This window comes from Streptopelia decaocto (assembly GCF_964273445.1).
Source record: "Streptopelia decaocto genome assembly, chromosome: 2".
NCBI classification, from domain to species: Eukaryota; Metazoa; Chordata; class Aves; order Columbiformes; family Columbidae; genus Streptopelia; species Streptopelia decaocto.
In genome coordinates this window covers 377,540-392,527 of record NC_138655.1, presented here as the reverse complement: position 1 = coordinate 392,527, position 14,988 = coordinate 377,540, and the positions used below count along the sequence as shown (strand labels likewise).

General features: G+C 65.6%; 1 protein-coding gene across 1 annotated transcript in view; it reads left to right on the top strand.

The window, feature by feature from the left end:
• The first annotated feature begins 2,670 nt into the window (after window positions 1–2,670).
• Window positions 2,671–14,988, top strand: part of NRBP2 (nuclear receptor binding protein 2) — a 44,159-nt gene continuing 31,841 nt past the window's right edge. The window contains exon 1 of the mRNA XM_082046723.1: window positions 2,671–3,804. Within this exon, the coding sequence (XP_081902849.1) occupies window positions 3,688–3,804 (117 nt within the window). The 5' untranslated portion in view covers window positions 2,671–3,687. The remainder of the gene's footprint in view (window positions 3,805–14,988) is intronic.

The window sequence follows — 14,988 nt, the reverse complement described above, 5'->3', positions numbered from 1 at the left end:
GGCAGGGGGACGGGACACAGACCGTGACTCGTGCCTGAGAATGAACAGGTGAGACAAATCCACCGTATTTCATCCAGTAAAGGAAAAGGAAGCCACAGGAGGAAGATGAAGTGCTCATTCCTCTGGTGGGGATGAGGCACTGGGGATGGGGTGAGGCAGAGGGGTGCAGGGGCACTGTCCGGATGGGGATGCGGGGGTGATGATACAGAGGACGATCGCTGCCAGGGAACATCCCCCATCCTGCATCACCCTGTCGTGCCCGTAACGTGGCCAAAGAAGCGCAGGGTGTCACACGCCGAGAACGCTGCTCCCACAGCGACGGAGCTCAGCAGAGATGCAGGAGCCAGCCAGCCGATGCCGCCCGATGGGATTCATCTGCCTCGAAGGTCTGCGTGTGAGCTGCCTGTGCGCAGCGTGGCCGCCGCAGGGCCACGGCGGCGTCCCGCTGAGGGCGCGTCCGGCGCGCGTGGGACGGTGCAGCAGGGGATGCAAACAGCGCGTGGGGGCCAGGAGCGCCTCCTGCCCACAACGCGGAGCCGCAGGCGGCCGCAGGCAGGTCCCGTCCTGCAAACCCCTCCACCCCCTGCCTGCGAGTTGCCGGCAGCGGATCCCAGGAGGACGAGCCCAGGGGCCAGCACAGCGAACGAGCACGGCTCCATCAGCTGCGGACGCGCAGCTCAGAGCCCTCTGGAGCCCGAGGCTGCATCTGCCTCCTTGTGTTTAATGGCCCTCAATCAATTTTTCTCCCACAAATTTGCCTAATGGCTTTTAAAATCCTTTTCTGCTTTGGCCGCTGTAAACACCCTATGGCAATGAATTCCACAATGTGTCACCCATGGACATTTTAGCCAAGAAACACTCAGTAAAATCTAGTCCTGTTCAAGTGTTTTACAGCTTTTGCGTTGCCTTTCCGTCAGGACCACAACCCCCGTTTTATGGGAATGGTGAAGGTCCATTCCTCGCGCTCTCTCGGAGCTCACGGAGCTCGCACCCGCGGGGCTGCTGTCCCGTCCGAGCAGCCTCGAGCGGCAGCTCCTGACCCCCTCCCCGTCACCGGAGCCCCCGCCGCCCCAGTGGCTGCAGAGCCGACTGTCCCGAGCGGTTTCGTGTCGTCAGCAAACTCATTGTTCGTTCTCTTCTGGATCCTTTCTGAACGTGTTGGGAAGCAGCGCCTGGCGCTGAGCCAGCCCTCGGTACCCCCTGTACCCTCCGGCCGTTTAGCATTGGAGTTCCTCTGAACCTCTTGGGCAAATGCTTCAGCCCAGCAATTTGCCGCTGTTCATTCTATTGATTCGTTACATAATCTGTTCTTCTGTCACCTCGTTTTGAGACAATTCCTCTGCCTTTCCTCTTGTCAATAAAGCTTCCTAACAAGTAAACGCTGCAGCAGAGAACAAACTTTGCCTTCTTACTATCACCCTGTCTCTCCAGTGACTCCATTTAGACCCATCACCCTTGGGCTGGACACATCTCCTGCCTCCGGTGTGTTTCGGCACTGCGTTCTACCTGTTGGGCAGGTATTGATCCGCTTCCCTTTAGGTGCACATTGGACAGAGCTCGTACGTGCGGAGGATCTGTTAAAACTGGCAGGGCCCCCCCGTACAGGCCACCCCCATCACACACACCTGAACTGGGAGACAAGTGGCAGGGCTGTGACAGGGAACCAGCGTCTGCAGGACACGGGGACTGTCACGGGAGCAACACGGGGACTGTCACGGGAGCGACATGGGGACTGTCATGGAGCACCACGGGGACTGTCACGGGAGCAACACAGGGACTGTCATGGGAGCAACACAGGGACTGTCACGGGAGCAACATGGGGACTGTCACGGAGCGACATGGGGACTGTCACGGGAGGGACACAGGGACTGTCACGGAGCGCCACGGAGACTGTCGCGGAGCGACATGGGGACTGTCATGGAGCGACATGGGGACTGTCATGGAGCACCACGGGGACTGTCATGGAGCGACATGGGGACTGTCACGGAGCGCCACGGAGACTGTCGCGGAGCGACATGGGGACTGTCATGGAGCGACATGGGGACTGTCATGGAGCGCCACAGGGACTGTCATGGAGCGACATGGGGACTGTCACGGAGCGCCACGGGGCCCGGGGACGCCAGCAGACGGGAAAGGCGCTGGGAGCGTGCTCTGTATTTCACATTTGGTTCCAACCTCGGCTTTCCTCGTCCTTGTACGTATTCCCAGCTGAATTGCCTTTAGGTCTGATAAGAACCAGCAGCTCGCTCTCCTGCAGGTCCTCTCTGGTGGGACAAGGTCACCAGGGGAGCGGTGGCACCTGGCAGCGGGTGGAGCGACCGGGGGTGCCAGAGGTGGCCCGGGATGTGCTCTCGCGGTCCCGGAGGCGCTGACGGGCTCTGGCAGGGCCAGCACGGTGCTCACGGTGACGGCCGGCAGGACCGAACCAGGCGGGCTGTGCCACGGGGAGCTGGCAGCTGTCGCTGTGTCCCCGGCGGTGCCACAGGGCTGTGGCTGGTGGCACCAGCTGCGTCGGCTGCCAGGCAGGAACTGCCAGTGGTCACACGAGGAGACGCCGCCTGCTCCATTGTGCTGTGTTCAGGGAACAGGGTGTTGTGTACGGTACCTGGCGTGCACCATCGGTGCCTGTTTGTGCAACAGCCGCCACCACCGCGGCCCCTCTTGGGACCACAGCAGCTAAAAGGAGTAACGGTCTGGAGGGAGAGGGCGTCTGCCAAAGCAGCGAGCGGGCACCGGCGCTCGCACGGAAACAGGGTGGAACAAATAAACGTGCTGAAAGAAGCCGGAGCCTGCCAGAAAGAGAAGGAAAACATCGAACGAGCCAGGAACTTTCCAGGGGAATGAAAACATCTGCAAGACGTCTTGTTGGGAGCTGATGAAGCAGTTTCTGGGTGCGCGGTGGGTGTGGGAGCCCAGCAGCTGCTCCTGCCAGGGGTGCAGCCCTGGCACCCGGCACACAGCACCCAGCACCTGGTACCTGGCACCCAGTACCCGGCACCCATCACTTGGTACCCTACGCCTGGCACCCAGCACCCATCACCTGGCACCCATTGCCCCACACCCATCACGGAGCCGGGTCCTGCGGGGGTAACGGGAACGGCTGCTGCGGGGAGAGGGGACCCGGAGGCCCAGCCGAGAGGCGCCGGGAAGGGCGGCAGACGGCCGCCCGGAGGCCGGGGCCGGCGGCGGGGCTGGGACGGGCCCCGAGCCGGGTCAGGCCCGCGAACCGGGGCGGGCGGGACGAGCTCGGGAGCCGCGCCGGGCAGGGGGAGGTGCGGGGAGCAGCGAGCTCTCGGCGGCGCATCCCGCAGCCGGGCCGTGCGGGGCCCCCCCGGCGGGGCGGGAACGGCCGGGGCGGGGCGTGAGCGTCCGCACGTCCGGAGCGGGGCGGGCTGAGCCCGGGCCGGCCCCCGCGGCGCTGTCAGCCCGCGGCGCGGCTCGGTTCGGCTCGGCAGAGCCCGGCGCTGCTCGGCTCGGCAGGGCGGCTCGGCGCGGCTTTGCTCGGTTCGGCTCGGCTCGGCAGGGCTCGGCAGGGCTCGGCTCGGTTCTGCGCAGCTCGTCTCGGCAGGGCTCGGCTCAGCTCGGCTCGGCTCGGCAGGGCTCGGCAGGGCTCGGCTCGGTTCTGCGCAGCTCGGCTCGGCAGGGCTCGGCTCAGCTCGGCTCGGCTCGGCAGGGCTCGGCTCGGGGATGGCGGTGCCGGAGCCGGACGCGCGGCTGGCGCAGGAGAAGGAGGAGGAGAGCGAGGAGGAGAGCGAGATCCTGGAGGAGAGCCCCTGCGGCCGCTGGCAGAAGCGCCGCGAGCAGGTGGGCGCTGCGGGACGGGGCTGCCGCTGCCGCTGCCGCCGGGCCCGGCGGGGCCGCGGGCTGTGCGGGGACCCAGCGCCGCCCGGCCCACCGAGCTCCCGCCGTGTCCCGCCGGCCGGGGCCGGGGCTGGGGCGGCCGCACCCCCGGGCACGGGCAGCCCCGCCGAGACCCCGGCGGCTCCCGCAGGTGCCCGGAGGCCGGTGCGGGAGCTGCCCCGGGGGCGGAGCGAGCCGTGGGGCCGGCCGGAGGCGCCGGGAGCCCCGGTGCGGGGAGCCCTGGTGCGGGGAGCAGGGCTCGCTGTGTCCCGGTGCGGGTGTCCCGGTGCGGGGAGCCGGGCTCGCTGTGTCCCGGTGCGGGGAGCCCTGGTGCGGGGAGCCGGGCTCGCTGTGTCCCGGTGCGGGGAGCCCTGGTGCAGGGAGTCGGGCTTGCTGTGTCCCGGTGCGGGTGTCCCGGTGCGGGGAGCCGGGCTCGCTGTGTCCCGGGGTGGGTGTCGCGGTACGGGGAGCCGGGCTCGCTGTGTCCCGGGGTGGGTGTCGCGGTACGGGGAGCCGGGCTCGCTGTGTCCCGGTGCGGGTGTCTCGGTGCGGGTGTCTCGGTGCGGGGAGCCGGGCTCGCTGTGTCCCGGTGTGGGTGTCGCGGTACAGGGAGCCGGGCTCGCTGTGTCCCGGTGTGGGTGTCGCGGTACAGGGAGCCGGGCTCGCTGTGTCCCGGTGTGGGTGTCGCGGTGCAGGGAGCCGGGCTCGCTGTGTCCCGGGGCGGGTGTCACGGTGCAGGGAGCCGGGCTCGCTGTGTCCCGGGGCGGGTGTCGCGGTACGGGGAGCCGGGCTCGCTGTGTCCCGGTGCGGGTGTCGCGGTGCAGGGAGCCGGGCTCGCTGTGTCCCGGTGCGGGTGTCCCGGTGCGGGGAGCCGGGCTCGCTGTGTCCTGGGGCGGGTGTCGCGGTGCAGGGAGCTGGGCTCGCTGTGTCCTGGGGCGGGTGTCCCGGTGCGGGGAGCCGGGCTCGCTGTGTCCTGGGGCGGGTGTCGCGGTGCAGGGAGCTGGGCTCGCTGTGTCCTGGGGCGGGTGTCCCGGTGCGGGGAGCCGGGCTCGCTGTGTCCTGGGGCGGGTGTCCCGGTGCGGGGAGCCGGGATCGCTGTGTCCCGGGGCGGGTGTCACGGTGCAGGGAGCCGGGCTCGCTGTGTCCTGGGGTGGTTGTCCTGGTACAGGGAGCCGGCCCGTGCCCTGGCGGCACAAGGCAGCCGGGGTCGCAGCGGAGGGCACTGACACCCCAGGACCAGCCGTGCTGGGCCACCTGCTCGCTGCCGGTTCGTGGGCCCTGTCAGAAGGAGACCGGGCGCTGCTGGAGCCGACGCTGAGCCTAGTCCTGGAGGCTTTGGCTGGGCTCAGTCTTGGAGCTGCGCTCGGTGACAGGTCGGTAGCCATGGGTCACTGGCCGGGCAGCTCCTGCGGGAATGAGGACTTGGCCGGGTGAATCGCAGGGCATGAGGGTGACGGGGCTGTCCCCCGCACCGCTGCCTGCAGGGCTGGAGAACTTGGTGCCTCCTCTCCGGGCAAGGAGTTTGGATCCCTTCAGCTTATCTTCCCAGCCCAGGGGCTCGGCACAGCCCTCCTGCAGCGTGTCCAGGAGGTTCTGCGGCGCTCCCGTCATCACCCCTGCCCTCTCTGCTCCATCGCTCGTATCAGTGTAATGACCATCTGCCCTGGAAGCGGAGCCTGAGCCGCTCAGCCTCTGTCAGGGCACCTAGAAACAGGGCCCCAAGTCGGTGGGTTAATCTTGACCACAGAGCAGTGGGGACAGCACTGACAGACACACCCCAGGCTCTGGCAGCTCCAGGGGCCCATCCAGGGCCACTCGTGTTCTCTATCTCCCATGGTCACAAGGCAGTGACCTCGTGGCTGTCTCTAGCACCCTGGTCCGGCTGCAGGCTGCCCGTGTTTCAGGCTGTTTTCCCAGTCTGGGCTTTGCCAAGATCTTGCCAGCCTGCTAATGTCAGTGCCGTCAGCGCCTGCCCTTCTTGTGTCCCTTTGTCCTTCTGGTGCTTCCACACCCACGCCGTCGCCCTCGGTCCCCGTTCCCGGGAGCAGGTGCCGCGGCGCTGGAGCCTGAGCCTTGTCCCGTGGTGTGCGTGGGGACCTGACGCCACATTCAGGATCCCGTGGCTCCTTCCCTGGCTTGTCCTTGGTGCTCCCTGCGTGTCAGATCCCACCCGCGTGGCCCATCGCAGGCGCTGGAGGCACCTGCAGGCAGCTGGAGCTGTGCCTTGGGGGTTTCCCGTATCTTTTTGGGGACGGGCTTTGCTGGCGCCCGTTGTCTGACCGAGCTGCGGCTGCTGGTGCAGGCAGCACGGCCCTGGTGAGGCGCAGTGGACAGACGGACGGACAGAACGACCCCTGCGCCCCGCGGTCGCTGTGGCAGGGCGGCTCTGCGGGACAGCCGAGGCGCTGTGGAAAACTGCGGAAACGAGCTTTTTAGCTGAGAACACCCCGATGCTCCTGTAATTAGATCTGCGGACTTAAAATGACCTCCGGTGTGTGCTGGAAATGAGCAACAGGGTGGAGACGTTTGGTGTAGGCACTGAACAAGGCCCGTAATTCAATCCCGTCCAACCTGTAGTTGCATTCTGTTTTTCGCAGTTCTTGGCTGGTGTGTGTTGGTCTGCGAGCCACCAAAACAGCCCGAAACCTCTAGTTGTCCTTGGCAAGGAAATGACTCGGAGGTCATTTCTCATTTGAACAATCCCCATCTATTTTGACCTAATGATGACATTTAATGATGTGTACTTAACGTTTGATTTCGACACGGGAGCGTTCCGGAGCGGAGCTGCAGCGCTGGCCCTGGCCCTGGAGGCCTGTCCTGTGCAGCACGTGGCGAAGTGCAAACAACGGCGAGCGCGGCCCCGCGCTGGCACCTCCCCGCGCGTGTTTCGGTGACTGGCGGCCGTGCCGCCCGTCTGCGGGGGCTGGGAAGGCGGAGCGGCCGCTCGAGCGCCGCAGGGGTCTCGCCAGCCCCGGGGCTCTGGTGCCGTGGCAGTTCAGAGCCGTGAGATGCGGTGCGTCAGTCCCACCGCTGGCATCGCCAGAGGCCGCCGGCAACAAAGATGCTGAAGGGAGTGGAGCATCTCCCTTATGAAGAAAGGCTGAGGGAGCTGGGGCTCGTTAGCTTGGAGAAGAGGAGCCTGAGGGGTGACCTTATTAATGCTTATAAATATATAAAGGGTGAGTGCCACGAGGATGGAGCCAGGCTCTTCTTGGTGGCAAACAATGATAGGACAAGGGGTAATGGGATCAAGCTGGAACACAAGAGGTTCCACTTAAATTTGAGAAGAAACTTGTTCCTGGTGAGGGTGGCAGAGCCTGGCCCAGGCTGCCCAGGGGGTTGTGGAGTCTCCTTCTCTGCAGACATTCCAACCCCCTGGACACCTTCCTGTGTAACCTCATCTGGGTGTTCCTGCTCCATGGGGGGATTGCACTGGATGAGCTTCTGAGGTCCCTTCCAATCCCAAACATACTGTGATACTGTGCTCGCCGGGGCCGTGGTGCCGCGTCCCGGGGACAGCAGCGCCGGGTGACAGTCCCTGGGGACACCAGTGCCGGGTGACAGTCCCCGGGGCCAGCAGTGAGTGCAGCTCCAGCTCTCCGAGCTGTCGATACGGTCCGGCGTCAGCCAGCAGCCGTTCTCTTTAACACACATTCCGATTGCTGTAAGCACTCCGGCTATTTTTACCAATAGATTTTCCCTCAGCATCCTGATGATTCATTGTAATTGTTTATGCTCCTTAATTCGCTTTGCCAGGACAGTGGAGCCCTGTGTGGGATCCGTTTTGGGGATGGGCCTGGAGAGGCGGGAGAGCTGCACGAGGGCTGCGAGGCCGGTGGTGATCAAGTGCTCTGTGTACGTGTGAGTTACACGGACGCAAGGATGACACCTCTGTTTTCGCACGGGGCCGTTGTGGGGGCAGGTCCCGTCCCTCGTGGCGCCCCGTTCCGGCGCAGACACCGCAGCTCCAGCGCGCCGCGGTGCCGGATCCCGGCGCTGGGTCTGGCCGTGCCCACCAGGGCAGAAAACCTTCCCGTCACGACTTCCCTGTCCTATTTGTGCTGCGTTTATTCCCGGTGGGTGTGAAGTCACAGGTTTCCGTGAGCGGTTCAGGAAATACAAGCTCTTACGTTAATCTCTGCAACGTACGTGGAGCAACAGCCCCGCGACCTCCCGCTGGGCGTCAGCACAGCCGTCTTCCCCCTCGTCCCCTCCGTCCCGTTGGGGAGCAGCAGCACGGGAGCGCTGCTGCAGACCTTTCCCTTCGGAAGACCCTGTTCCAGCCTTGATCTGATGACTTCATTACTTTTTGCACCCAGTAACAGCAGCAAGGCAGAAGAAACTTGGTTTACAGCCCGTGTTTGAAGTTTTGCAACTTGCGGCGTGTGAGCAGTTTCTCCAAGGGGCCCAGCGCCTCGTCACTCGGCACAAACCGGTTCAGTCCGCGCCGCTTCGCTTTTGCAAAACCGTCACCCCTTCGGGAGGGGCCCGTTGGGACCGGGGGGTGTTTGTGACCCTGCTGGGCACGGCGCCACCGCGTTGACCCGTCGTGCCGGTCGGGCTGTCATTGCGGCTCCGCAGCGTCTGTCCGTCCGTCCGTCCCGGGGTGTCCGTGCGCTCTGCCCATCAAGCCCCATTCTCCTCTGGGGGCTCGAGATCGGCGCTGCTCCCCCTTTGCTCACAGGGTTGGTAACTGGGTAGTGATATGGGGCCCTTGAGCCATGAGCTCTGACCTCCGAAACCAGCAGGATGAAAGGAAGGAAAGAGGGAAACGGGAAGAAAGAGAAAACACGGTGAAGCAAAATGTTAAGAAAATAGAGTAATGTTAAAAAATCTGCAGGAGCGGTAGAGTTTGAAGTCTTGCTCCAGGTTCCCAGAGATCAGAAAATGAAAACTTATTATGGAAAAAATCTAAACATTTGAATGCAGTGAGGTGCAGGGGGGTCCCTTTTTTAGGTATTACTGGAGTTTGCAGTGAGGATAACCATTTCCGTGACAGATGAGCTGGAGAGCGTCCAGCTCGGCTTTGCCACCAGGGTTATTGCTGAGAGCTGCTCTGCTGCCAGCGCTCCCAGGGGAGCAGCAGGACGACTTGGCTCTTTCTTTTCATGCCATCTATTTTCTCTCCTGCCCCTTACTGGTTTTATGGCCTTTGTTTGCTGTTGTTCAGGTTTCCAGGATGAGCGCCAGGTCCTGCACGTGGGCCGGGCAACACGAGCACGAACGGGCTGGGCGGAGCGGGGAGCGAGGGAGGCGCGGGGAGCAGCGCTTGGGCTGTTGGTGATGAGCAGCTCAATGCCACCGGGCAACAGCCGGCAACAGCCGGCCCAGAGCCCCCCGTGGCCCAGAGCCCAATCCATGTCCCAGAACCCCTTGTGTCCCAGAGCTCCCGTGTCCCAGAGCCCAATCCATGTCCCAGAGCCCCCAGTGTCCCAGAGCCCCCGTGTCCCAGAGTCCCCAGTGTCCCATAGCCCAGTGTCCCAGAACCCCCTCGTGTCCCAGAGCCCAATCCATGTCCCAGACCCCCCAGTGTCCCAGAACCCCCTCGTGTCCCAGAGCCCAATCCATGTCCCAGACCCCCCAGTGTCCCAGAACCCCCTCGTGTCCCAGAGCCCAATCCATGTCCCAGACCCCCCAGTGTCCCAGAACCCCCTCGTGTCCCAGAGCCCAATCCATGTCCCAGACCCCCCAGTGTCCCAGAACCCCCTCGTGTCCCAGAGCCCAATCCATGTCCCAGACCCCCCAGTGTCCCAGACCCCCCAGTGTCCCAGACCCCCCAGTGTCCCAGAGCCCCCGTGTCCCGGAGTCCCCAGTGTCCCAGAGCCCAATCCATGTTCCAGAGCCCCGATGTCCCAGACCCCCCGTGTCCCAGAACCCCCCCATGTCCCAGAACCCCCCCGTGTCCCAGAGCCCAATCCATGTCCCAGAGTCCCCAGTGTCCAAGAGCCCCCATGTCCCAGAGCCCCCCTGTGTCCCAGAGCCCAATCCATGTCTCAGAGCCCCCGTGTCCCAGAGCCCCCGTGTCCTGGCTGCACCCAGAGCCATGTGAGCAGCACTGGGGGGATCCTGCCCCTGTGCCCCCTGTGCTGACCCTCTGAGCTCTGTGTCCAGCCCTGGGGCCCAGCACCAGCCAGACATGGAGCTGTTGGAGCGGGACAGAGGAGGGACACGGGAATGGGCCGAGGGCTGAGCTCTGGGGAGAAAGGCTGACACAGCTGGGGGGTCAGCCTGGGGAGAAGCTCCGGGGACACCTTAGAGCCCCCAGCAGTACCCAAAGGGACCTGCAGGAGAGCTGGAGAGGGACTTTTCACAAGGGCACGCGGTGGCAGGACCAGGGGGGATGGTTTAAACTGAGAGAGGGGAGATGTAGATGAGATCTGAGGAGATTGTTCCCCGTGAGGGCGGGAGGCCCCGCGCGGGCTGCGGAGCAGTGCGGACGCTCCGGCCACGGAGGGTCCCGGCCGGGCTGGCCGGGCTCGGGGCTGCTGGACGGCGTCCATGGCAGCTGGTGGAACCGGGCGAACTAACGTCCTTTCCAAGCCAAACCGCTCTGTGCGCTGACTGTGCCCCTGCCGGGCTCAGCTGATCAGACGGGTCCGTGTCGCCAGGCTTTGCTCCGTGCTCCAAACAGCAGCTGGGGCACCCAGGTGGTTTTAGCCGGGGATGTTTGTGAAAGCAGGACAAGCGGTCTGAACTCACTGCTGATCAACCTGGCTGGGGCAGGCAGTGAGATCCTCCTCTCAGCGCGGGTCCGTGGGTCTGGCAGCAAACAAAACTTTCCATGCCGGATTTAGTGTCCTCCTCGTTCCCCTTGCAGCCTGTGTGGGCGACGTGCAAGGGCTGTTTTGGCTCTGCCGTCAGGTCCCCTTTCCCTGTGCCACTTTCTCCATCGCAAGGATCCTTTAACCCTCCGCGATCTAACCCGGTCTCAACAATCCTCCGCCTTGTTGTGTGCCGGGAGGGCCTGACGTCAGCGCAGCGGCACAGGCTGGTGCAGCAACGCGCCGTCTCTGGCGCGGTGACACGCTCCCCGGTGTCCGCCGTGTCCCCGCGGCGATGCCGCTGCCGCTGCTCCGCGCTCCCCAGTGTCTGCCGTGTCCCCGCGGTGATGCCGCTGCCGCTGCTCCGCGCTCCCCGGTGTCCGCCGTGTCCCCGCGGCGATGCCGCTGCCGCTGCTCCGCGCTCCCCGGTGTCCGCCGTGTCCCCGCGGTGATGCCGGCTGCCACTGCTCCGCGCTCCCCGGTGTCCGCCGTGTCCCCGCGGCGATGCCGGCTGCCGCTGCTCCGCGCTCCCCGGTGTCCGCCGTGTCCCCGCGGCGATGCCGGCTGCCGCTGCTCCGCGCTCCCCGGTGTCCGCCGTGTCCCCGCGGCGATGCCGGCTGCCGCTGCTCCGCGCTCCCCGGTGTCCGCCGTGTCCCCGCGGCGATGCCGGCTGCCGCTGCTCCGTGCTCCCCGGTGTCCGCCGTGTCCCCGTGGCAATGCCGGCTGCCACTGCTCCGGCCGCGCTCCGGGCACCGCGGCCCCCGGGCTCCTCCGCGTCCCGAGCCGCAGGCGCCCCTCTGTGCCCCACACGCAGCCGCATCACAATTGCTGGCGTCCTCCGTGCTTTGTTCCCTTTCCTGTTTTGAACCGAGCGTTTTTTGCCCGTTCATGGTTTTCCCATTCAGGCATTACCGTTTGCAGCGGTCAGACATCGTGTCTGGGTCTCGCAGCCTCGTGCACCTTTCGTGTCCCTCGTCTCCTTTCTCTCTGCTGCAACCAGAGAAGCGCACAGCCCCAGAGGCCTTTGTGTTTTATCTCTGGGACAAGGGTGGTGTCCCACGGTTGTGTTACAAAATGCATTAAAAGATGATCGGGTGCTCGTTGGTTGGCGCTCCCGTTTGACACTGAGCAGGTGATGGGTGTGTTGGCGTTCCTGGCCGCGGGCGGATGCTGCTCAACAAGGCGGTTTTGTCAGCGTTGGTGGAACCTGCACCGCTATTCGCTGTGGTTCGCTGTGCCACCAGGTTCCTCCCGACGGGCTGTTCATTCCGCCCGCTGCTCTGCCCGAGGCACAGAGCTGCTGGCTGCTGTTTGCCAGCTGGGCTGGATGGGCTGCTGGTCGTCGCTTCCTGGACCAGCTCTGCAAAGCGCGTCCCTGGTGTTTGTCCCTGGCTGGCACTGGTGGGCACTGGGACCTGCCCGCCCAGCCCGTCCCTGGTGTTTGTCCCCGGCTGGCACTGGTGGGCACTGGGACCTGCCCGCCCAGCCCGTCCCTGGTGTTTGTCCCCGGCTGGGACTGGGGGGCACTGGGACCTGCCCGCCCAGCCTGTCCATGGGCACATCCTGCTCCCAGCTGTGGTTCAGCTGGGAGCGGGGCAGAGCTCAGCTCAGATCTGTCCCAGGGCAGAGCTCAGCTCAGATCTGTCCCAGGGCAGAGCTCAGCTCAGATCCGTCCCGGGGCAGAGCTCAGCTCAGATCTGTCCCAGGGTAGAGCTCAGCTCAGATCTGTCCCAGGGTAGAGCTCAGCTCACATCTGTCCCAGGGCAGAGCTCAGCTCAGATCTGTCCTGGAGCAGAGCTCAGCTCAGATCTGTCCCAGGGTAGAGCTCAGCTCAGATCTGTCCCAGGGTAGAGCTCAGCTCAGATCTGTCCCAGAGCAGAGTTCAGCTCAGATCTGTCCCAGGGCAGAGCTCAGTTCAGATCTGTCCCAGGGCAGAGCTCGGTTCAGAGCTCAGCTCAGAGCTCAGTTCAGAGCTCGGTTCGGAGCTCGGCTCAGAGCTTGCTTCAGAGCTCGGCTCAGAGCTCGGTTCAGAGCTCAGTTCAGAGCTCGGTTCAGAGCTTGGTTCAGAGCTCAGCTCAGAGCTGCATTTCAGAGCTCAGCTCAGAGCTCAGCTCAGAGCTGCATTTCAGAGCTCGGTTCAGAGCTCGGCTCAGAGCTCGGCTCAGAGCTGCATTTCAGAGCTCGGCTCAGAGCTTGGTTCAGAGCTCGGCTCCGGCCCTGTCCCGGGACGTGCGGTGCCCCGGGGTAAATCAAACCACGTCCAGCCCCCGCAGCCCCGTCCGCGGGCTGGGCTTGTGTGCAGTGGGTTTGTGTGCAGTGGGTTTGTGTGCAGTGGGATGTCTGCCTATGTGTTGCCCTCAGTGTGCAAGGTCTCCCCGGCTCTTCTCGGGGCGGTGGAAAAATACCCTTCTGTCCGCTTTGCTCGCAGCAGCAGGAGAACAGGGCTCGCAGTGTTCGCTCGGCAGCTGCTGGGCAGGAGGGACGGGCACCCGTGGGCGCGGGAGGAAGGACGGACGGACATCCAGCGCCCCGAGGCTGCTGGAGGAGCCCTGGGCCAGGGCTGCTGGGAGAGGCTCCTCCGGTGTCCGTGGGCACTGAGCAGTCACCTCCCCGCTGTCACCAACAGGACCTGCTGGGATGGACAGGGAGAGCTGATGGGAAGGGGCTGGATGGCGCGGGGTCCCTGAGCCCCGGCACGACGTGGTGACCGCGAATCCGGTTCCCTGCCTCCGTGTCCCCTGCCTGCGGTGGCTTTTCCTGGGTGGCTGTGGAACCTCAGTTCTGCTCTGCCCGTGGCTGTGCCCTGCTCCCCTGTGCCCCATTCCCCTGTGCACCGCTCCCCTCTGCCCCGGCTTTGTCCTGCTCCCCTCTGCCCATGGCTCTGCCCATGGCTCTGCCCCTGGCTCTGCCCATGGCTGTGTCCCGCTCCCCTCTGCCCATGGCTCTGCCCGCTCTCTCTGCCCCTGGCTCTGCCCCTGGCTCTGCCCCTGGCTCTGCCCATGGCTGTGTCCCGCTCCCCTCTGCCCCTGGCTCTGCCCGCTCTCTCTGCCCATGGCTCTGCCCAAGGCTCTGCCCCTGGCTCTGCCCCTGGCTCTGTCCTGCTCCCCTCTGCCCCTGGCTCTGCCCCTGGCTCTGCCCCTGGCTCTGCCCCTGGCTCTGCCCATGGCTCTGCCCCGCTCCCCTCTGCCCCTGGCTCTGCCCATGGCTCTGCCCCAGGCTCTGCCCCTGGCTCTGTCCTGCTCCCCTCTGCCCATGGCTCTGCCCCGCTCCCTCTGCCCCAGGCTCTGCCCCTGGCTCTGTCCTGCTCCCCTCTGCCCATGGCTCTGCCCATGGCTCTGCCCATGGCTCTGCCCCAGGCTCTGCCCATGGCTCTGCCCCGCTCCCTCTGCCCATGGCTCTGCCCATGGCTCTGTCCCGCTCCCTCTGCCCGCGCCGCCGCCTCCGGCTCATCCCCATCCCCATTCCCATCCCCATCCCCATCCCCGCGGCTCCGCTTGCAGCTGCTCCGGGTTAGCGCTGAGCAGACGTGCTGGGGAGAGGCAGCATCAAATGCTTCGCTGGAACCAAAACATTTTCCGTCTCGTGTTCCCTTCACCTGCTGATTGTGTAACACGAGCACGCGGAGAGAACAGGTTTGTCTGGCACGGCAGAGCCCCCGTCCTGCCCCTGCGCGGTCACGGGACATCGCGCGCCTGGGCTGTTCTGCTGGGGACGGCGGCCGCGGTGGATGTCCCAGCCCTGGCCCTGCTGTCCCCCCGCTGGCCCTGCTGTCCCCCTGCTGCCCCTGCTGTCCCCACGCTGGCCCTGCTGTCCCAGCCCTGACCCTGCTGTCCCAACCCTGGCCCTGCTGTCCCCCCGCTGGCCCTGCTGTCCCCCTGCTGGCCCTGCTGTCCCCACGCTGTCCCTGCTGTCCCAACCCTGGCCCTGCTGTCCCCCCGCTGGCCCTGCTGTCCCAACCCTGGCCCTGCTGTCCCCTCGCTGGCCTTGCTGTCCCCTCGCTGGCCCTTCTGTCCCCCTGCTGGCCCTGCTGTCCCCCCACCGGCCCCACTGTCCCCCCGCTGGCCCTGCTGTCCCCCCGCTGTCCCTGCTGTCCCCTCGCTGGCCCCTCTGTCCCCCTGCTGGCCCTGCTGTCCCCCCACCGGCCCCACTGTCCCCCCGCTGTCCCCCTGCTGGCCCTGCTGTCCCAGCCCTGACCCTGCTGTCCCCCCACTGGCCCCGCTGGCCCCGCTGGCCCTGCTGTCCCAACCCTGGCTCTGCTGTCCCCCCGCTGTCCCCCCGCTGTCCCCCCGCTGTTCCCCCGCTGTCCCTGCTGTCCCTGCCCTGTCCCTGCTGTCCCAGCCCTGTCCCCGCTGTCCCCCGCTGTCCCCCGCTGCCCCCGTTGCCCCCG